Below are 16511 nucleotides of genomic sequence, written 5' to 3'. Positions count from 1 at the left end.
CCTGTCTATATTGTTACTTAACTGAATTTTTAGGTATAATGGTGAGATTATATATGTGAAATTGCTAATAACAAACATGAAGAACCATAATGCATGATCCACTTTGAAGCAAGGTCTAAAATCCAACTGCAATTTAAAGCCTGCACTCTTAAAAGCGAGGTTTTGAGGCAAAACTTCAATTCATCCTTAGTAAAGAGTTTGTAGCTCAGCAAGCATATACCAATGGAAGATGAATTCAGTTATAGAGTAATTCGCCTCAACCACTAAGACATATGTTTTTCAAGTACCTCACACTCGATTTTTTGAAACGAAACTAGCATTTCGCCTAGGTGATATCCAACACTGTAATATTGCTGAAATAAGCTCCCTAAAATTGAAGTTCCTCCTACAGGACTAGGTAACACTGCCAAGCAAAACATACCGTCTTCCACCTGCAAGAACAAACTGTCAACGTCCAAGAGCACATTCACCTCTCTTTCGAAATGAAAAATCAGCCCACGAAAATTTCTTATGTCGTTTATTTTTCCATTATAACATCGTTCATAAGGAGGATCAGGCCATACTACCATGACTAATCCAAGTTCTTTCTCTAATTCCCCAACCAGCTCGTAGTATGCATATGGTGCTAGGAATGTCAATGTAGTCTCAGCGTCGATGATCACTCCACCACCTAAAGGACTTGGCTGAAAAACCTCTGGTGGAATCAATAGCTTCCTTTTGCCTATACTTAGACTCTCGAGCACTAGATTGTACTTCCCATCAATCACCTTTAAAGTGGTTGTTTGCCCTTCTAGGAAGAAGCCGTTTCCTAATACTAAAAGGCGGTATGCTTCAGGATCACTATTGTTACCTAAGCAATAGGTGAACTTAGGCTCGGTTATTGAACTTATTTGCTTTATTAAGGATAAGTTATGATATCCAAGACCAAGAATTCCATTGTATTGATTCGTCGTGCTTTCTTGGTCATACTCACAGCCGTAGATGACATTTAGGGAAAAGGCGTCACCATTTGAAGTCTCGAATGCAAAGACATCACTTCCAAGAAGACTATTGGAGCGATAACTAAATGTACACGAGTTAGAAGAATCACAAGCATTATTTGGTACAAGAGCACAATTTGAAGAAGTACAAGTGATGTTATGATAAGTTGTGGAGATTATTTGATTGGTATCGCAGCTAATGCAAGGCTGCAGGCACTGAGTTAAAACTAGCGCGCTTGCAGTGTCCATAGAAGCAAACATCTGAGACGGAGGGGTTCCAACCGAGAGCTTAACAAAGTACTCACCATCATCTGCTTGCATCTTTCCTTGGAAATCACCTCCATCAACAACTCTATCAATCAAGAAAGAAAGGCGGGCTTTTGACCTCACAAAGGAAGATCTAACGCGATCATAAGGGCTCTCTTGGGGATTGTATAGAGGCGAGAGGGAGGAGTCACGGTGAATGAGGCTTAAGTGAATGCTTCCTTGTGATGGTTGAGATGAAGTCAGTGCAAAAACAGAAGATACAATGACAAGTATTGTCTTTGTTGTTAGCTGAGTTTGTTTGTACATTGTTGTCAAAAGATTTTGATGTGAATTGTTAAGAAAACCATAGATGTCAGCTGTCTTATATACTTGCATATTCAAGCTAAGTACATGAAATTTTCGTTGTCTACCAGAATGAACAAATTGGATTACTTTGTTCTTTACAGATTTAAGGTTAAAATGATTAGTGTTAGGACTACTGTAGGAGAAAAGTAGATACAACAAGTCAACAACCCTTCCCCCCTCATCATTCTGCTCATAAATAAATTATGGAGTAATATTGTCTTGAAAGGTATTAAACATGAATAATAGGAAAATTATAGTTTGAATTGTAATTTGTAAGAAAATTGACATAATAGCAAAGATTATTGAAATACTTTCTTTGATGTTACTCATCCAGTAGGCTGTATTATGGAATATTAGAAATCACCCTGTAATTAATGATAATTCTAGCACGTATTCAAGATATAATCTGCCAAAGGAACACCATCTGAATCAGAGCAGTATCGGGTTATATCAGCATCACAGTCGGCAACAGAACCAGTTTTTTGTGCTACTGTCTGTCAAATTCTTCTGGAGTTCTGGGACTTGGAGTCTTAGCTGCATCGCCTGTTCTGGATGTTCATAACAGGTCAAATGAACAAGTATATGTAGACAATGTAGTCACGATGTGTGAGCATTTAACGTAAAAAACTTGGGTCATTTAATCATGTTCAGTGCATTTTACTCAACTTGAATTTACAAATGTTGTGCTCAGAGGACCACTAATTTACATTTCATCTGCAAATTTTTCCTCTGCAAAAGTGTTCCAGAATGTACTAATGAAAATATTTAGTAGCATTCGGATTGGAATAATTTACTTTTCTGATTGATGAACACAGAAAATTTTGATTTTCTCAGAACATATAATTTTCCCATTATATATGTCAAAGAATGCAGTATTCAGTTGTGAATTTTTTTGTACAAAGTTTCAACTAAAGTGGAGCAATTATCAGTTATCGGTTTTCATGAATCTACATGACTAAGAGCCTCTAAGTGACCAAGACGCAGACTTTGGCTAGTGAGGACTGGTCAAGAAACACAAAGGGGAAAACCGTATTAAGAATACAAACCATTAAAGAGAGATTGAAGATTGAACAACATTGAAGTATTGACACCTCTAGAGGACGGGTGATCTTCAAGACTGCAAAAACGTAGCAGAAACTGATAATTGGAAGCATTAGGGATCATGAATGGAATGAAGGAGACATCTCTATGCCTAAATTGCACCTTATCAGAGTAACCACATAACACAGTGCCCACCTACATCAGACTAGCAGTGCTCCTTGGATAGCAGTCTTACACGATTAGCTAAAAGAAGAAAATGAAACTACCAGATTGCTAACCTCCTCCTGCAATTATTCAACATCCTCAAAGTTGGAGCAAACACAATACGTAGCAACCCCTAACAGCCCATATATGTAAGACTAGTTTCATCAGATGGCAATCTGTTAATAATCCAACCCCAATATACGACAAAAACCAAACATATGGAGTCAAAACTAGAAATTTCTTCAGATCCAACTCTCATGTATCCCTCCACCACCTAATTTATATACAAAATACATCACAAATCCTCAGTGATCAGAAGGACCGGAGCATGAGAGAAGATTCAGACTGTATTATAGAGACTACATAGATTTACTTGCACTAAATGTTTACATTTACCTGGAAAAGGATCGTATTTGTACCAAAACACTACAAAGGAGTCCTAGTCAGTACAGTTTTCATCAAAATGTTAAAATATTTCGCCACTGAGACAGCCACTAATTACCTACCAACCACCTGCTCCACCATCAGACCGCCCCTTAGTGTTGCTCTTGGAACCTGAACCCCATCCAGAGTCGTTACCAGCATCGCCACCAGTTCCGCCCCAGCCACTACTTCCACCACCACCACCTCCACCTCCACTGCCATTGTCACCCCAACCCCCACCGCTGCTACCAGCACCGCCACTTGAGCCCCAGCCACCAGGAAATGCTTCCTCACCCGGAGCATTTTGGACTTTAGCACCAGGAAAGCTTCCCCAACTACCATTGTTCCCTTCTTTATTGTCAGAACCCCACTTGGAACCATGCCCACTGTCCTTGTTGTCTGAACTCCACTTGCCATAGCTGGAATCACCGCCATCTCTGCCGCCGCCATCTCTGCCGCCACCATCTCTTCCGCCCCCATCTCTGTTGCCATGATATGAGCCTCGACCACCACGCCCTCGTCCACGTCCACGGCCCCCTCCTTCATATGGCCTTGGAGCTCCGCTGGGATGCCCATCACGGCCTCCATTTCTATCATTCCGTCCTACAAAATAAAATGTGTAAGTATCAAGCATGAGGTGAGACATTCACTCTCAACATGAAGTAAATACAACAGATCAATCTAAACTTCCAAAATCTCAATTTCATAGTTTCATGTTTCAATAATCATCAAAGCAAGGATGTAGGCCTCAGACAATGAAGCTAACCAGCAAGAATACTGCAGAACATTGTATGAAGTCTAGTACAAAAGCAGAGTAAGGAATAGTAATTTAAAAAAATCAAAATAAATAAATAAAACCTTGAAACGTGTGAGAGAAAAAATGACTGGCTAACAAGACTAGCCAGTTAGCCTTCCTATATGAACATCTATGACATGATCCCAGATTAATCTATACAATTCATTTTCTAAATATCCCAAATTTGCAAGGAAAAAAAAAAAGGAACTCAATCAATGCACTCTTTTTAGTAATATTTCCCTTCCTATTTTTTTCTCCAACATTGGGCCCCGTAACCACACACTATTTCCTCTCTACTTTATTGCTCTCTATTATCAAAGAGCAGATCCCCAAGACCCCAATGTTTATTGATATGGGTCATTAGGAAAAAGGAAGATCAGGGAAAATTCATGTTTATAAGGCTGATATACAAACTTTGTGTATCAGCCTTCTAAAATAGGGGGAAACGGGGAAACCGCTTCTTGAAATAGCAGTTTAGGGTGGTGAAACCGCTACTTGAAGTTGTACAGCTTAAACAAACAAAAATATGTCATTACTTAATGGCATGAACTTTATAGACAATTCATACAGTCAAGACTGTTCAAAATATACATATCCATTTGGGTCGAAAAAATTGTGGAAGAACACAAACTAATATATGAATAACACTAGACGCTTGAGATATATACAGGCCTTTTGCTATCCTTAACCCAGACAAGAGAAGAGAGACAGGACCCAAGTCAAAGACAAAGTCAAAGTGAGTCGATCATAGTGAGCAAAGTTACCTGTCCTAGAATGTTCTCTGTCAGAAGAACCCCGCCACCCACCATCATTGCTACCTGAACCACCCCATCCACCACCTCCAGAAGAACCACCATTTGCCGGACTGCGCATTGGTACCATAGCAGCAACTGATCGAATCGATGGAGACTCATGAATGGGATCATCAATGTGCCTCTGGAAATAAGCTACGAGTCTGTCGATATTATCAAACATCCTTTTGCGGAATTTGAACCCTTTTGGATATAGACCAATATACTCGTGATGGGGATTTGAACTGCGAATGTATGTGAGAATAAATGTGCCAGGATGCTCATGTGAAATGCCAAAACTATAAACAATTCTTGATGGGAACTCTGATTTTTCAATTCGAAGGAGCTCGTCAACTTCTGCTTTTGTCCCCTTCCGGAACTTTCGATAGTTCAGCATCGCTTTCAGATGAGTAACCAGTGGATCAACATAACGGTCCATGACCTGCAATACAGAAAGCAAACGGGAAATGGGCACGCTTGATATTAGGTGAAGTCAAGTGCTTTAATCCTGGGTGAGGTGCTTTCAAAGAGAAACACATCCTTCTGTTTTTAAGTTTTTTCTGATATTTATTAGGTGTACCTCATTTGATTAAGGCACCAAACATGACCCCTATCACCTTAGTAAGCCTAATACCTTTTTATACATTAGTTTGAGGCCTTTGAGAAATGTAAAAGCCAATTTGGGTAAGTTACAATTCAGAACCCACAGGATCACCAGCAATGTAAGCTGATTAAAGCACCAAAAAGCCTATTGTGTGAATAAGCGTAGCCCAGAGAATAGACATGTATGGATATTGGGCATTATAACATATACCAGAATAATTTTTTTTTTTTAAAAAAAAAAAATTAATTGTCTGGACTCAGAACCACATTAAGCTATCAATAATATTGCTGTAAATTAATACCAGTGAAAATTGGCAGAAACTCTAGCTATCTACCAAATGTCAACTAAAAGCAAGTGCATGCATGATATGCACAGAATCATAATGCATAGAAAACAAATGAATGAAAAGTGAATGGAATACTTGCCTCATCCAGGTCCTCAAAAGTGTCCTCTCCAATTTTAAGTGTTTTACCAATACGAAGCAAGCTTGATATACCTTTGTGGTCCTTTCCGCCTTCAATTATATCCTTGTGGGCAAAAACACCATCATAAACCTTTAAGGTCAAGGTCAAATAAGATGGACCACGAGAACTTGGACGAATGACACTTTCACCAGGATCCTTGTCTGCTAAAAGCTATACAACACAAATAAGGGAAGGTGGATGAGCAAAAGGAATAGAGAATAGGGAATAGAATCAACTCCACAACCAGATGATGCAAAACATAAGAAACAATAAGATGCAGACATCAACTTCAAAAAAGCCTTTTAAGGGGGCCTGCCATGGGAAAATATTTAGTGTGTAATATTAAGCTTCAGGAGCCTTTAAAGGCTTAGATAACATTGAAAATATTAAGCTTCAGAAGCCTTTAAAGGCTTAAATAACATTGAAAATATTAAGCTTCAGAAGCCTTTATAGGCTTAGAGAATGTTGAAAATTGTCCACTACTTAAAAAGAAATTAAATAAACTCCAACGTCCAATAGATTCTTAGGAAAAATTAGACAGCGAGCATTTGAACACATACCTCCATTGCATCATCAGCTGTTATATTCTGAAATCGAGGATGAACAATCATCCTCGACTTGAAATGCTTCTTCGCAAGTTCCTTATCCCTGCGAGCCTTGTCTTTCTCAGTCGGTAAACTGCTACGGTCTTCATGATAGTAAGGGTCCAAGCTCTCAACATTCTGAGGCCCGGTATTCCTCATGTCATTATCTTTACAAGTCAGGACCACCTGGTATCTATTTTTCAGGATAGATTTGATCTTACATGTGAGAATTTCACCTTCATGCAACTTCTCAGTCAAATCACAATCTCTCCAATCATCTGAAAAATCTTCCCTTGTAAGCATACCAGATAATCCAGAATCCAAGACACACATTGCTCGTTGAGGTTGAACCCTGCGAACAGTAGCTTGAACAATTCGTCCTTCACCCAAGGTAGAATCAGTCTCCCCAGAGATCATATTAAACTCTTCATCTTGACTAGGTTCTTCATACGGTTTACGCCAATCTTGAAAGCCTTGAATTAACTCCAATTTTATAGCATGCAAGGTCTCTACCTTAGATAAACGGTCTGTATCCTTTGCATAAGCTTCAACATTAAAAGATTTTAATGCACTTGGCCTATCTCTTAGATTTTCAATTGCCATCTCAATATCATCATCATCCAAATTATCATCCCCAACAATTTCTCTATAAATATCTTTTGCCATTTCCTGTGCTAGAGCATAGGACTCTGGATGTATTCTTGTATCATCCAGGACGTCTACAAACTGGCTGGTGCTAACAGCTAAACCACTACGCCTAATACGCAGAAAACCAGAAGCACTGATAAATACTTTTTTGCCAAGTCCATGTGCAGTCAACAAATCTTTCCTTGTAACTATTGCCCCAGCTCTGCCAAGTGATCTTTGCAAGGATGCTGCTTTCCTGGGACCAAGACCAGAAATAAACTGCAACGGAGCAATTAACCAATCATGATTTGCAGCCAGATTGAGATCAAGCCCCACCTGATTAGTGACATCAACCATAACCTGTTCCACCATTCCATACTTCTCATCATCATTAAGAAAGCTCTCTAAAGCGCTGATTTTCCAAGACAAAATTTCCCTGCCTGGCCCACAAAGATTAGCAACCATGGCTAATGGATTTTGAAGGTACCGCCCGAGCGCAACACCACGTCTCACAATGCCTGAAAATAAGCAACCATATAAATATCAAACTAATTAAGAATAACAAGAATTAGAATAAGGTAGCAGAAACCTGGTCTAATTTACCTGGATGTCCAGGGATCTGATCAGATGATATGCGAGAGTTTTCATATAGACGAGGCAAAGATTCATCCCCATAGAAAACACTCAGCCCATCCATTTCATGACCCACATCTCTAGGATTTTCTTCAACCATCTTGAACACAATCTGAAAGGAATATAGAATAATATATGAAGACAATACAACTTCCTACAAACAATAGAAAGCCTAAAAACAATCCACATTTTATTGACAACAGCAATTTGAACAAAAAAAACTACTTATGCTATAACAAGAGAAAAATCATGGAAAAGAATTCACAAAAACTTTATTCTTTGTTTGCAAGTGTAGTTGCTCAGTTTCATTATTTTTTTCCTAACAAGGATAACAAAAGAAAAATGGTCTCTTCACGAGTGGAGGATATGAATGAGAATTGGAGCATTATTTAATATGCAATTTCTCAAATTTTGAGATGATAAGACCATACTGATTATGGACACAAATGTGGGTAAATGACTTACAAAAATATATAAGTGCATGGGATTAAGGCTTTGATTGATTGATTATTTTGATAGCAACAGTATTTTGTTTTTGTGTTTTCGTTTATGAACATGTGGTGCATCAATCAGCTGCAATGCCCAGCTTCTATTCCCGACCACAAAATAAGATTTACCGCTTCATAGAGTATTATGTTAGGCTAAACACAAAGCTCAAATTTAAAGCACGTATGACTGTCACATACAAGTCATAGCTTTGTAGTCAAGTGCAAAAAAGAGTCAAAAGCAAAGGGAGGAGAGAGATCATGCACCACCAACCACACAAACAAAAGAGAGAGCCACGAGGACATGCATCAGGAGCAATTCACCCCATCATACATTAGCCTCAAAATCCTCACTTCTTATTTTAGATGTATCTGCATTTGATAGAAGTATGGAATTTCCTCCAAATCTACATTTTCATATCCTATTTTAGACCAATTATCATCCAAAACTCTCTTCCCTAACTTCCGGCTAGTAAAGGCGGCCAAAAAAGAACAGCCGTTTTGAGCCTATCTTCCTAGCCCAGATTGGCATTCGTATGTATCAACATCAGTACAGCGGAATATTATTAAATTGTGAAGAAAATTCATAGCTAATCCCTCGTAACTTTCCTTCTCCAGTTTTTGTTCAGAGCATGCAAAGCTAATAAAAAAAAATTATTTATAGACATACACAACCCCTCATTGGTGGGATTCCAACAGATAAGGACTTAATTTTGACACAATTTCAATGGAAATCTGAGAAATTATGGAAGTTTAAACCTTGATTAAATGTAATAGAGGGAACATTTAAGAATGTGAAGTAGATGAAATGATGGAATATAAAGTGGATTCATGGATTGAATTTGATGATGATGTTCAATGAATAGCTGGATTACGATGGTGGTAAGGAAGTGGATGCAAAGGTTGAATTTGGTGATATTGTTCACTGCATAGCTGAATTACAATGGTGAATTAGTAAGTGAATGCAAAGGTCAAATTTGATAATTATATTCAATGAATAGCTGGATTACAATGGTGAATTAGTAAAAGGAAGGGGGGGAAGGAATAGCTCAACTCTAGCACTCTAAAATTGGAAAATAATGACAATGAGTAATGAGGGGTGATGATTGGAGTGGTCTGTTGGGTGGTGATTGGAGTGGTCTGTCAGGACCTGCAGGGCAGAGAGGGTAGCTGAGCAGGTTCGGAAGGAGAGAAGGTAAGGAAAAAATTTGCCTATTAACATGCTTCTGTTCACAGGATCATTAGGGGAAATATCCCTTGTAATTTAGTTTATTCTGGAGTAATATACTGTTAGGATTATATGGGAAGGCCCACCATGATTGATAGTAATTTAGTGAAAATTTTCTATTCTATAAACTGGAACTACTTGCTCTGAATTTTAAAATAAGCTCATTATACTGCTATTAGCTGACAACTTTTGAAATCTTAAAATTTGACCTGCAAGTGATACATTGCAATCTCTGGAATATAAATTGGGGATTTCCATACAAATATCAGTTGCAATGATTAACGATTTGAACTTATCTGTTCATATGGGAGGAAGCCAAGGTGGTTGACAGACTGACCAACTAACATTCACAATACTCCCTCTGAATGTTTGACTCACATTTGAGCTTTGACCATTATTCGTATATCGAAAACAAATCTAACAAGATCTCACATGATTGTGTATCTAAATATTTCCTTGCTAATCACAAAAGACAGACGAAGGGGTGTGTGGAATAAGTGTCAAGAAGAACAGTGAGTAAATAAAAATAATTGAGGTAGTAAAATGAAAGCTTATAATGTATCTGTGTATACCAGCATTAACATTGTTCCTCCTCCAAGAATAAAACAAAAGTACGAAGAACATAATATACTCTCCCTCTATTTTAAACAAATTCTAGCAAATACTCCTTCCGTACCAAATAAAAGTCTAAAATTTGCCTTCTGCACACATGTTTAGGGTGGTAAATAAATAAACATGAGGGTGGGGTTCTGATTCAATAAAAGTGAATAGAAAAAGAAGATAGTGGGGTTTGATCCAATAAATGTGAATTAAAAAAGAAGATAGTGGAGTTTGGTTCAATAAAAGAGAGTAAAAAAAATAGTGGGCTTTGGCTGATTAAAAGTGAATAAACAATAGATAAAGGTGAAATGGAACTTCAATTTAGGGACAAGATTTTTGCGTGAAATGATAATTTTATTTGAAGACGAAGAGAGTATTCTTTCTCTCTCTTTTTAAGTTCCAAAATAAACTCCGGATACAATTTCCAAGTTTATCCTTCATTTACTACATTGATGATCTTCTTTACCCTAGCCCATATGCAAATTACTAAAATCACAAGTAAAAACAAAGTGGAAACAGTATAACAGATGCATGAAGAATTGAAGACTATCAATTCACAAAGCTTCAAGCTCCAGCAACCCCATAGTACCAACCCAATTTACAGTCAGAGAACAATTACAAGGTGGGATCAATATTGCACCAACATAACACAAAGTGGAAACAATTACACTAACTAAAGCAACTGCAAGATTCATATCTAGGGACTACAGCTCAGACAAAAAATGATCAGTAAATCAGAACAAATACCTCATAAATATCATCCTTTAGCCGGGTACAAGATAAACTCACAGCCCCCAGGACTACAACCTGAGGTTGATGTTCAGTCATGAATCTTAAAAGACTCTGCTGGTCGTGCTTTTTACGCTGCTGGTCATTAACATTTTGTGACCTCAAGCTGATTGACCCGGCCTTTAGAACATCAACAATCTCTCCAAGTGAATCCAACATAACGAAAGTGGTTGGTGAATTTCCAATACCCCAACAGCAAGCCATAACCCTCGGCGCTGCCTCCTCATCTGAGTTAATATCACTTTCCTTACGCTGGTATGGAGCCACAGATACTTTATCCCAAAGACACTTTCCATAATCCATAAGCAACCAACTCTTAGCCCTGCTAGTCAACAACAATCTAGCTTCCTTCTCTAAGGCTGGTAAGATGAAATTATGTATAGCATCTTGTAAGATCAGTCTTCTCTGCTCATTCCAAAGCTGTGCTAGCTTGCTCACAGCCAAACTAGTATACAGAAGCTCCAAATCAGCAATCAGTTTCTTAAGCTTCTCCTCTGGCCATTTGATTGTTACCTGAAGGAGTTTTTCCTCTTCAGCCTTCTGGATAAGGAGCCACTGCGCATCTTCAAATTTGTTCAATGGCTTGTTGCGTAACCACTTAATGCCCGCAAACTGATGGAAAGCATCTATGACAACATTCCCATCAGGTGTAGGAGTTGTTGAAACCACCGCATTGTCGAAATAATTACTACGAAAATGCTTTTTCACAGAAGGCTCACAACTTATCTCAATAGCAGCCTGCATATAGCCACAATGCATTTAAAAACAACGTACAACTATAATCCAGGCATAATATAATCCAAAAGATTCATACACATACCATGTGCCTAGCACCTTTAAGCACTTCTTGAGGTGAACTAAACATTGCACAGGTAAAATTAGATGCAACTTCCTCCGGTGTCTCCTTCGGATCCTCTGGTTCATCCACTCCCTACAGCAAGTTCAAGAAAGCAGGTTAAATTAGAAAAACACACACTGAAAAGTCAAATGAGTAAAAAAAATTCTTCCTTACATCCAAAGAGATCTGTGCACCAAACTGCTCAGAACTATGGCCAAATTTGCTAGCAACCTCCCATAAACCAGCTTTGTTGCATATACTATAAAGTGACTTCCGCTTGGGCCTTCTATATTGCCCTTCATCCACCCCAGCCTCACCAGGAGGAAAATGCAAGTTGAATTTTGAATCAACATCATCAACTTCCCTTTCGGATTCTGCAACTCTCAGCGCCCCAATAATTGATTCAAAAAGTTGTTGGTTCAAACGTAATCTGGTCTCATCGTATATTCTACGTGATTCTTCCTCAAACCTTTTATTATAGTATCCCAGGAGAGCACTCTTTCGCTTTTGAAGAAGCAACCATTTTCTATCCAAGTCCTGGACAGCCCAAAGCACCTGCATAGACACATCATATCTAATCTCAAAACTAAACCTAGCAGGTAAGCAACTTATGCAGTCTAAACCATGAAGTCACCATAAAAAAAAACTTGAGACCTCATAAATTTATATAATTCAAGTATGTTACTTCATAAAAAGGTTAATAATTGATTGCTGACCTAATTTTTTTAAAAAAGTGGGAGTTTTTTAACAATTTAACCTCCTCACATGTCTGCAGTACTGAACATGGAAAAAAATCGCAGTCGCGTTTGCGGTAACGGACACGTTGTCACGGAAGCGGCTTGTAACGGTCAAATAAAACGGATCGCGGATTTCGCAGCGTGATTTTATTCAAAAACTTCACATAAGCCATTTTTTGAGCTTTTAAATTCATTTTTTTTTATAATTCACTATTTTTCCATAAGTACTTTAAATACAGCCCAATATATGAAATATGGCATTTATAAATTATTTGAATATTATTTGGGCTTTATTTTTTGCTACACTCAAATAGAATAAGAGCAACAGTGAGCATAATATAGTACTCCAAAGTCCAAACTAATTTTATTGAAAGAAAAAGCTAAAAAAAAAATTAAATAAAAAGAAAGAAAGAATTGAGAGAAGGCCACGTGATAACAAAGGTAAAAAGGTAGAAAAGAGAATACAAACAAGGACCAGCCACACCAGAATGGAGAGAGAAAATAGAACCTGCAAATAGCCACCATCGGGAAAGAAATCTGGGCGGAGTGAAAACTTCTTTCAGCTCACCTAATTCCCACGACTTAAAAGCCCTATTCTCTTTCTTCCTTTTATGGCTAGTCTAGTTGTTAATTAACAGATCTAGGGTTTTATTTTCGAACCTTAGATCTAGAAATTAGGTTGAATATGGATCGATTTTGGGGGCATATATGGCTTTCTGTTCTTCGCAAACAGTGTAAAGATTGCTTTTCTATATTTAATGGCCGCTACAATTATAGAACGGTTATATAACGCCGTTCAACCGTTACGTAACGGCCGTCGCGGCGAGTTGGGTGTGATTTCCAATGCGCCGTTATATAACGGCTTTTTGCGGAACGGTAAGTCTCAAACCCATTACAAAGCGGCCGTTATATAACGGAACGGCCGCTTTTTAATTCCATGGTACTGAATACTGATTCTAAGATTACCCTGCCGAAAGACTTCATTCCAGCTTCTTAGAAAATCAACAGCCTCACTTGCCACAGATAAATTTTTTTAAAAAAAATTTGAATCTTATTCAGAGATCCTACTTGTTCTGTGGGATTGGTAGAGTTTTATAAAACTCCATATAAATGATTGAGACCACCCTGTAAACTATAACTTTAAGCATCTACTAGCTAATTAAATTTCAAGTATGATTATAATTTTCAAGTATGGTTACCTTGTGCCATTTTAAAGCTGGCTTATCATGATTAACATCTTCACCCGTCTCTGGATCTTTCAACAAACTGACAATGTCCTCTTTCCGGTACATTGCAATATAAGGGAGCTGGAAATGACAGAAGAAAACTGATGAGCCAAAATAAGACAAGATCTGACAGCAGCAGGCAGAGAAAGCCAAAACTCACATCCAGTTTCTGAATATGTGTGAAGTTCAAAAAATTTTGAATATGATACTCTGTTTCTTCTCCAAATGATATGTTCACAAGGCTAGGAAATTGACCAGACCCTAGATGCTTTTTTATCCACTTGGCCTCTTCTACAATGGACTCAGCATCAGTGGAAGGTGGACCAGTGCTCTCCTCAGATATCTGTCAGCAAAATAGTCAAAATTAACATCACGTTTACCCTTTATTACCAGTAGTTAACAATAAAATCAAACGAGACCATAACTTCTAGTAAATTTGACTAGAGATGCAGCAAATTATTGTTAAGAAAATGAGCATTTGGGTATAGAAAATTACCTGCATTCTTTCCGGTATGTCAATCTCCCGGATACGATCATCCTTGTCAGTCATATACCGTTCAGCAAGAATGATAGGTTCAAATTCATGCTCCAGCCTTCTCTCATTCCATTCACCACTTTCATCATATCTATCTCTTTCAAGTGTTTTTCGACGCATATCCAGAAGTTCTTCAACGTCACCAAAAATATCTTGGGCTTCCTGCAGGGAGGATGACGGAACTCCTCCAGTTTGCCTATGCTTCTTTTTTTTGTTCTTATTAACCCGTCTACATTCAGTATAAGCCAATAGAAAAACCATCAAGGGAATATTATGAGTGTTGAACAGAACCTAAAGGAAGACATTATATCCATATTCCATACCTAACAGGCACCCCATCAGCATCCATATCATCTTCAGACACAATAAAATCAGCCATGTCATCCTCATCAGCCAAATCTACATCATCTGCTTCTAGCTGATCATCCTCTTCTGGAATATCCTCAGCCGGCCCTCCTGTGACAACACAAAAACACAAAATGAGAAAAAAAAAAATTATATTAATAAATCAAAATGCATGTTGAACCTGTAAAGGAGCAAAGATTATTCACCTTCATCATCGCCAAATAAAGTGTGCTTGACATGGTCCTCGGCCATCCTTCCACCTCTCCCAGATCCATAGAAATCATCCTCATCGGAAAGTCCAGAATGCCCAGCATCAGTATCACGCCGAGCCTTCTTCAGCCTCTTAAACTTTTTGCTATCCTGTAAAAAGCAAGCAAATGCCAGAATTTTAAACAGGGAAACCAACCCTAAATCAAATGCATTAATCTACCAGCTATAAAACCATAAGCCATTAACAGCAAATAACACTCACAGCTTTACGAGCAACTTTAACATTGTTGTCCAAGAGAAGCTCATAGTCGTCGTCATCAAGTTCAAAGGACTCCCTACAATTAATCAAAACAATGTCAAAGAAAAATTACATTTTTCCTTTAAATGTTTTTTTTTTCCTTTTGGGGAAGATGACCTACCTCTTCTTTTTTCTCTTCTTTTTATGTCTCTCCTCTTCATCTTCTTCAGGTTCCTCTTCTTCATCATCACCCTCGACAATAAAACCATCATCCTCAAACTCATCTTGTCCTTCTTCTGTAAGAAAAATCAGCTCATTTACATCTACATTAATGTGTAGCAACAAGCATCGAATCCAATCATAACCATTACAAAAACAGATCACCGTTTACACTTTAAAATTTCATTTTGCAACCAAATATGACACTCAAATGATAAATATTACGGAATTCCAATTATTCAAAGAAAACCCATTGTTGTTTCAGTTGTTTGCATGACATCAAAAAATGTTCATCAGTGTCTTTACCTTTCACTCAAATCAAAGAAGGGCAGAAACTTTAAAAAAAAAAATATTACAAATTGGTGTTCCAAATTCCAGCGAAAAGCTCAAAAAAAAATGACACCCAATCTCTAATAACCTTACTAATAGAAAGTAACCCCCGGAAAATGGAAACCCTAGTTTCATACCAAAAGAAAAAACCAAGAAATTGCAAATTAAGGCGTAATCAGATGCAAAAACGACGAACTTGAAGATCATTCGGCACACAAAAAATTAAATCAAAAAATAGAAAGAAACAAACCGTCATCTTCATCTTCGTCATCTTCTACACCGCCGCCACCTTCGCCATCATCGAGTTCTTCACCTTCTTCCTCCTGTTCTCTCTCATCATCCTGAACCTCGAGCTCTTCTGCGAAACAAAAATCGATTTCAACCAATTCAAGAATTAGAACAATCCCAAAATTAGGGTTTCGAGTGGGAGTAAAAATGGCGAGTATTGAAAACACGAAGACAAAATTGCTAAGCAATGTCAAGGGTTTTACCTTCATCGTCTGATATTACAGCTCTTCCAGCCATTGTGTCACCGAGAGAGAATTAGGGCAAAAACCCTAGAAATTTGAGGGAAATCGAAGAATTGGGGAAAATTTGCAGAGAAATTTGAGAGTTTTGGATTTCTTTTTTTTCTTTGCTCAAGAGAAATGAAGCAGAAGTTGTGAGCAGGCAGGAGAGAGTGTGTATGTGAGCAGATGGAAATGATTTATACTAAAAAGGTTGGGTTTTTTTTTTTTTTTCAAGATTATTTTTACTTTGGCAAAAACTCTTTTTGCATGCCCCCGCTTTATAATAATTTCATTGTATATCGAACATGTTGCGAAAAGTGATCTTATTTCTTACAAAAGTGACCCTTTTTTATCCATAGCCTTCTCCAATATTTTGGCTTTATTTGGTTCATTATTAGTAAAGGAAAATAAGAGAAGGGAAAGGAGGGAACGCCATTGAGATCAACGAGGACCTCAATGGTGC

General features: G+C 37.9%; 2 protein-coding genes across 2 annotated transcripts; both read right to left on the bottom strand.

Moving 5' to 3' along the window:
* Nucleotides 1–263: 263 nt before the first annotated feature.
* Nucleotides 264–1553, bottom strand: LOC145633209 (putative aspartic protease At2g35615). The gene has a single exon (XM_081685481.1). The coding sequence runs from the start codon at nucleotides 1551–1553 to the stop codon at nucleotides 264–266; it is 1290 nt and encodes a 429-aa protein (XP_081541607.1).
* Nucleotides 1554–3056: 1503 nt separating this feature from the next.
* On the bottom strand, nucleotides 3057–16288 carry LOC145632352 (transcription elongation factor SPT6-like). Its single transcript, XM_081684706.1, has 17 exons — nucleotides 16031–16288; nucleotides 15790–15897; nucleotides 15172–15286; nucleotides 15015–15087; nucleotides 14749–14902; nucleotides 14521–14653; nucleotides 14159–14426; nucleotides 13823–14005; nucleotides 13636–13743; nucleotides 11874–12254; nucleotides 11682–11792; nucleotides 10820–11599; nucleotides 7730–7871; nucleotides 6476–7644; nucleotides 5877–6086; nucleotides 4821–5289; nucleotides 3057–3863 (listed from the first exon to the last, which is right to left on the bottom strand). The coding sequence occupies exons 1-17, from the start codon at nucleotides 16062–16064 to the stop codon at nucleotides 3340–3342; spliced, it is 4962 nt and encodes a 1653-aa protein (XP_081540832.1). The 5' UTR covers nucleotides 16065–16288; the 3' UTR covers nucleotides 3057–3339.
* Between the last annotated feature and the right edge of the window lie 223 nt (nucleotides 16289–16511).

The sequence above is a fragment of the Chenopodium album genome, chromosome 5, assembly GCF_948465745.1.
Source record: "Chenopodium album chromosome 5, dcCheAlbu1.1, whole genome shotgun sequence".
In the NCBI taxonomy this organism is placed as follows: Eukaryota; Viridiplantae; Streptophyta; class Magnoliopsida; order Caryophyllales; family Amaranthaceae; genus Chenopodium; species Chenopodium album.
This window is presented reverse-complemented; position numbering and strand designations above follow the sequence as displayed.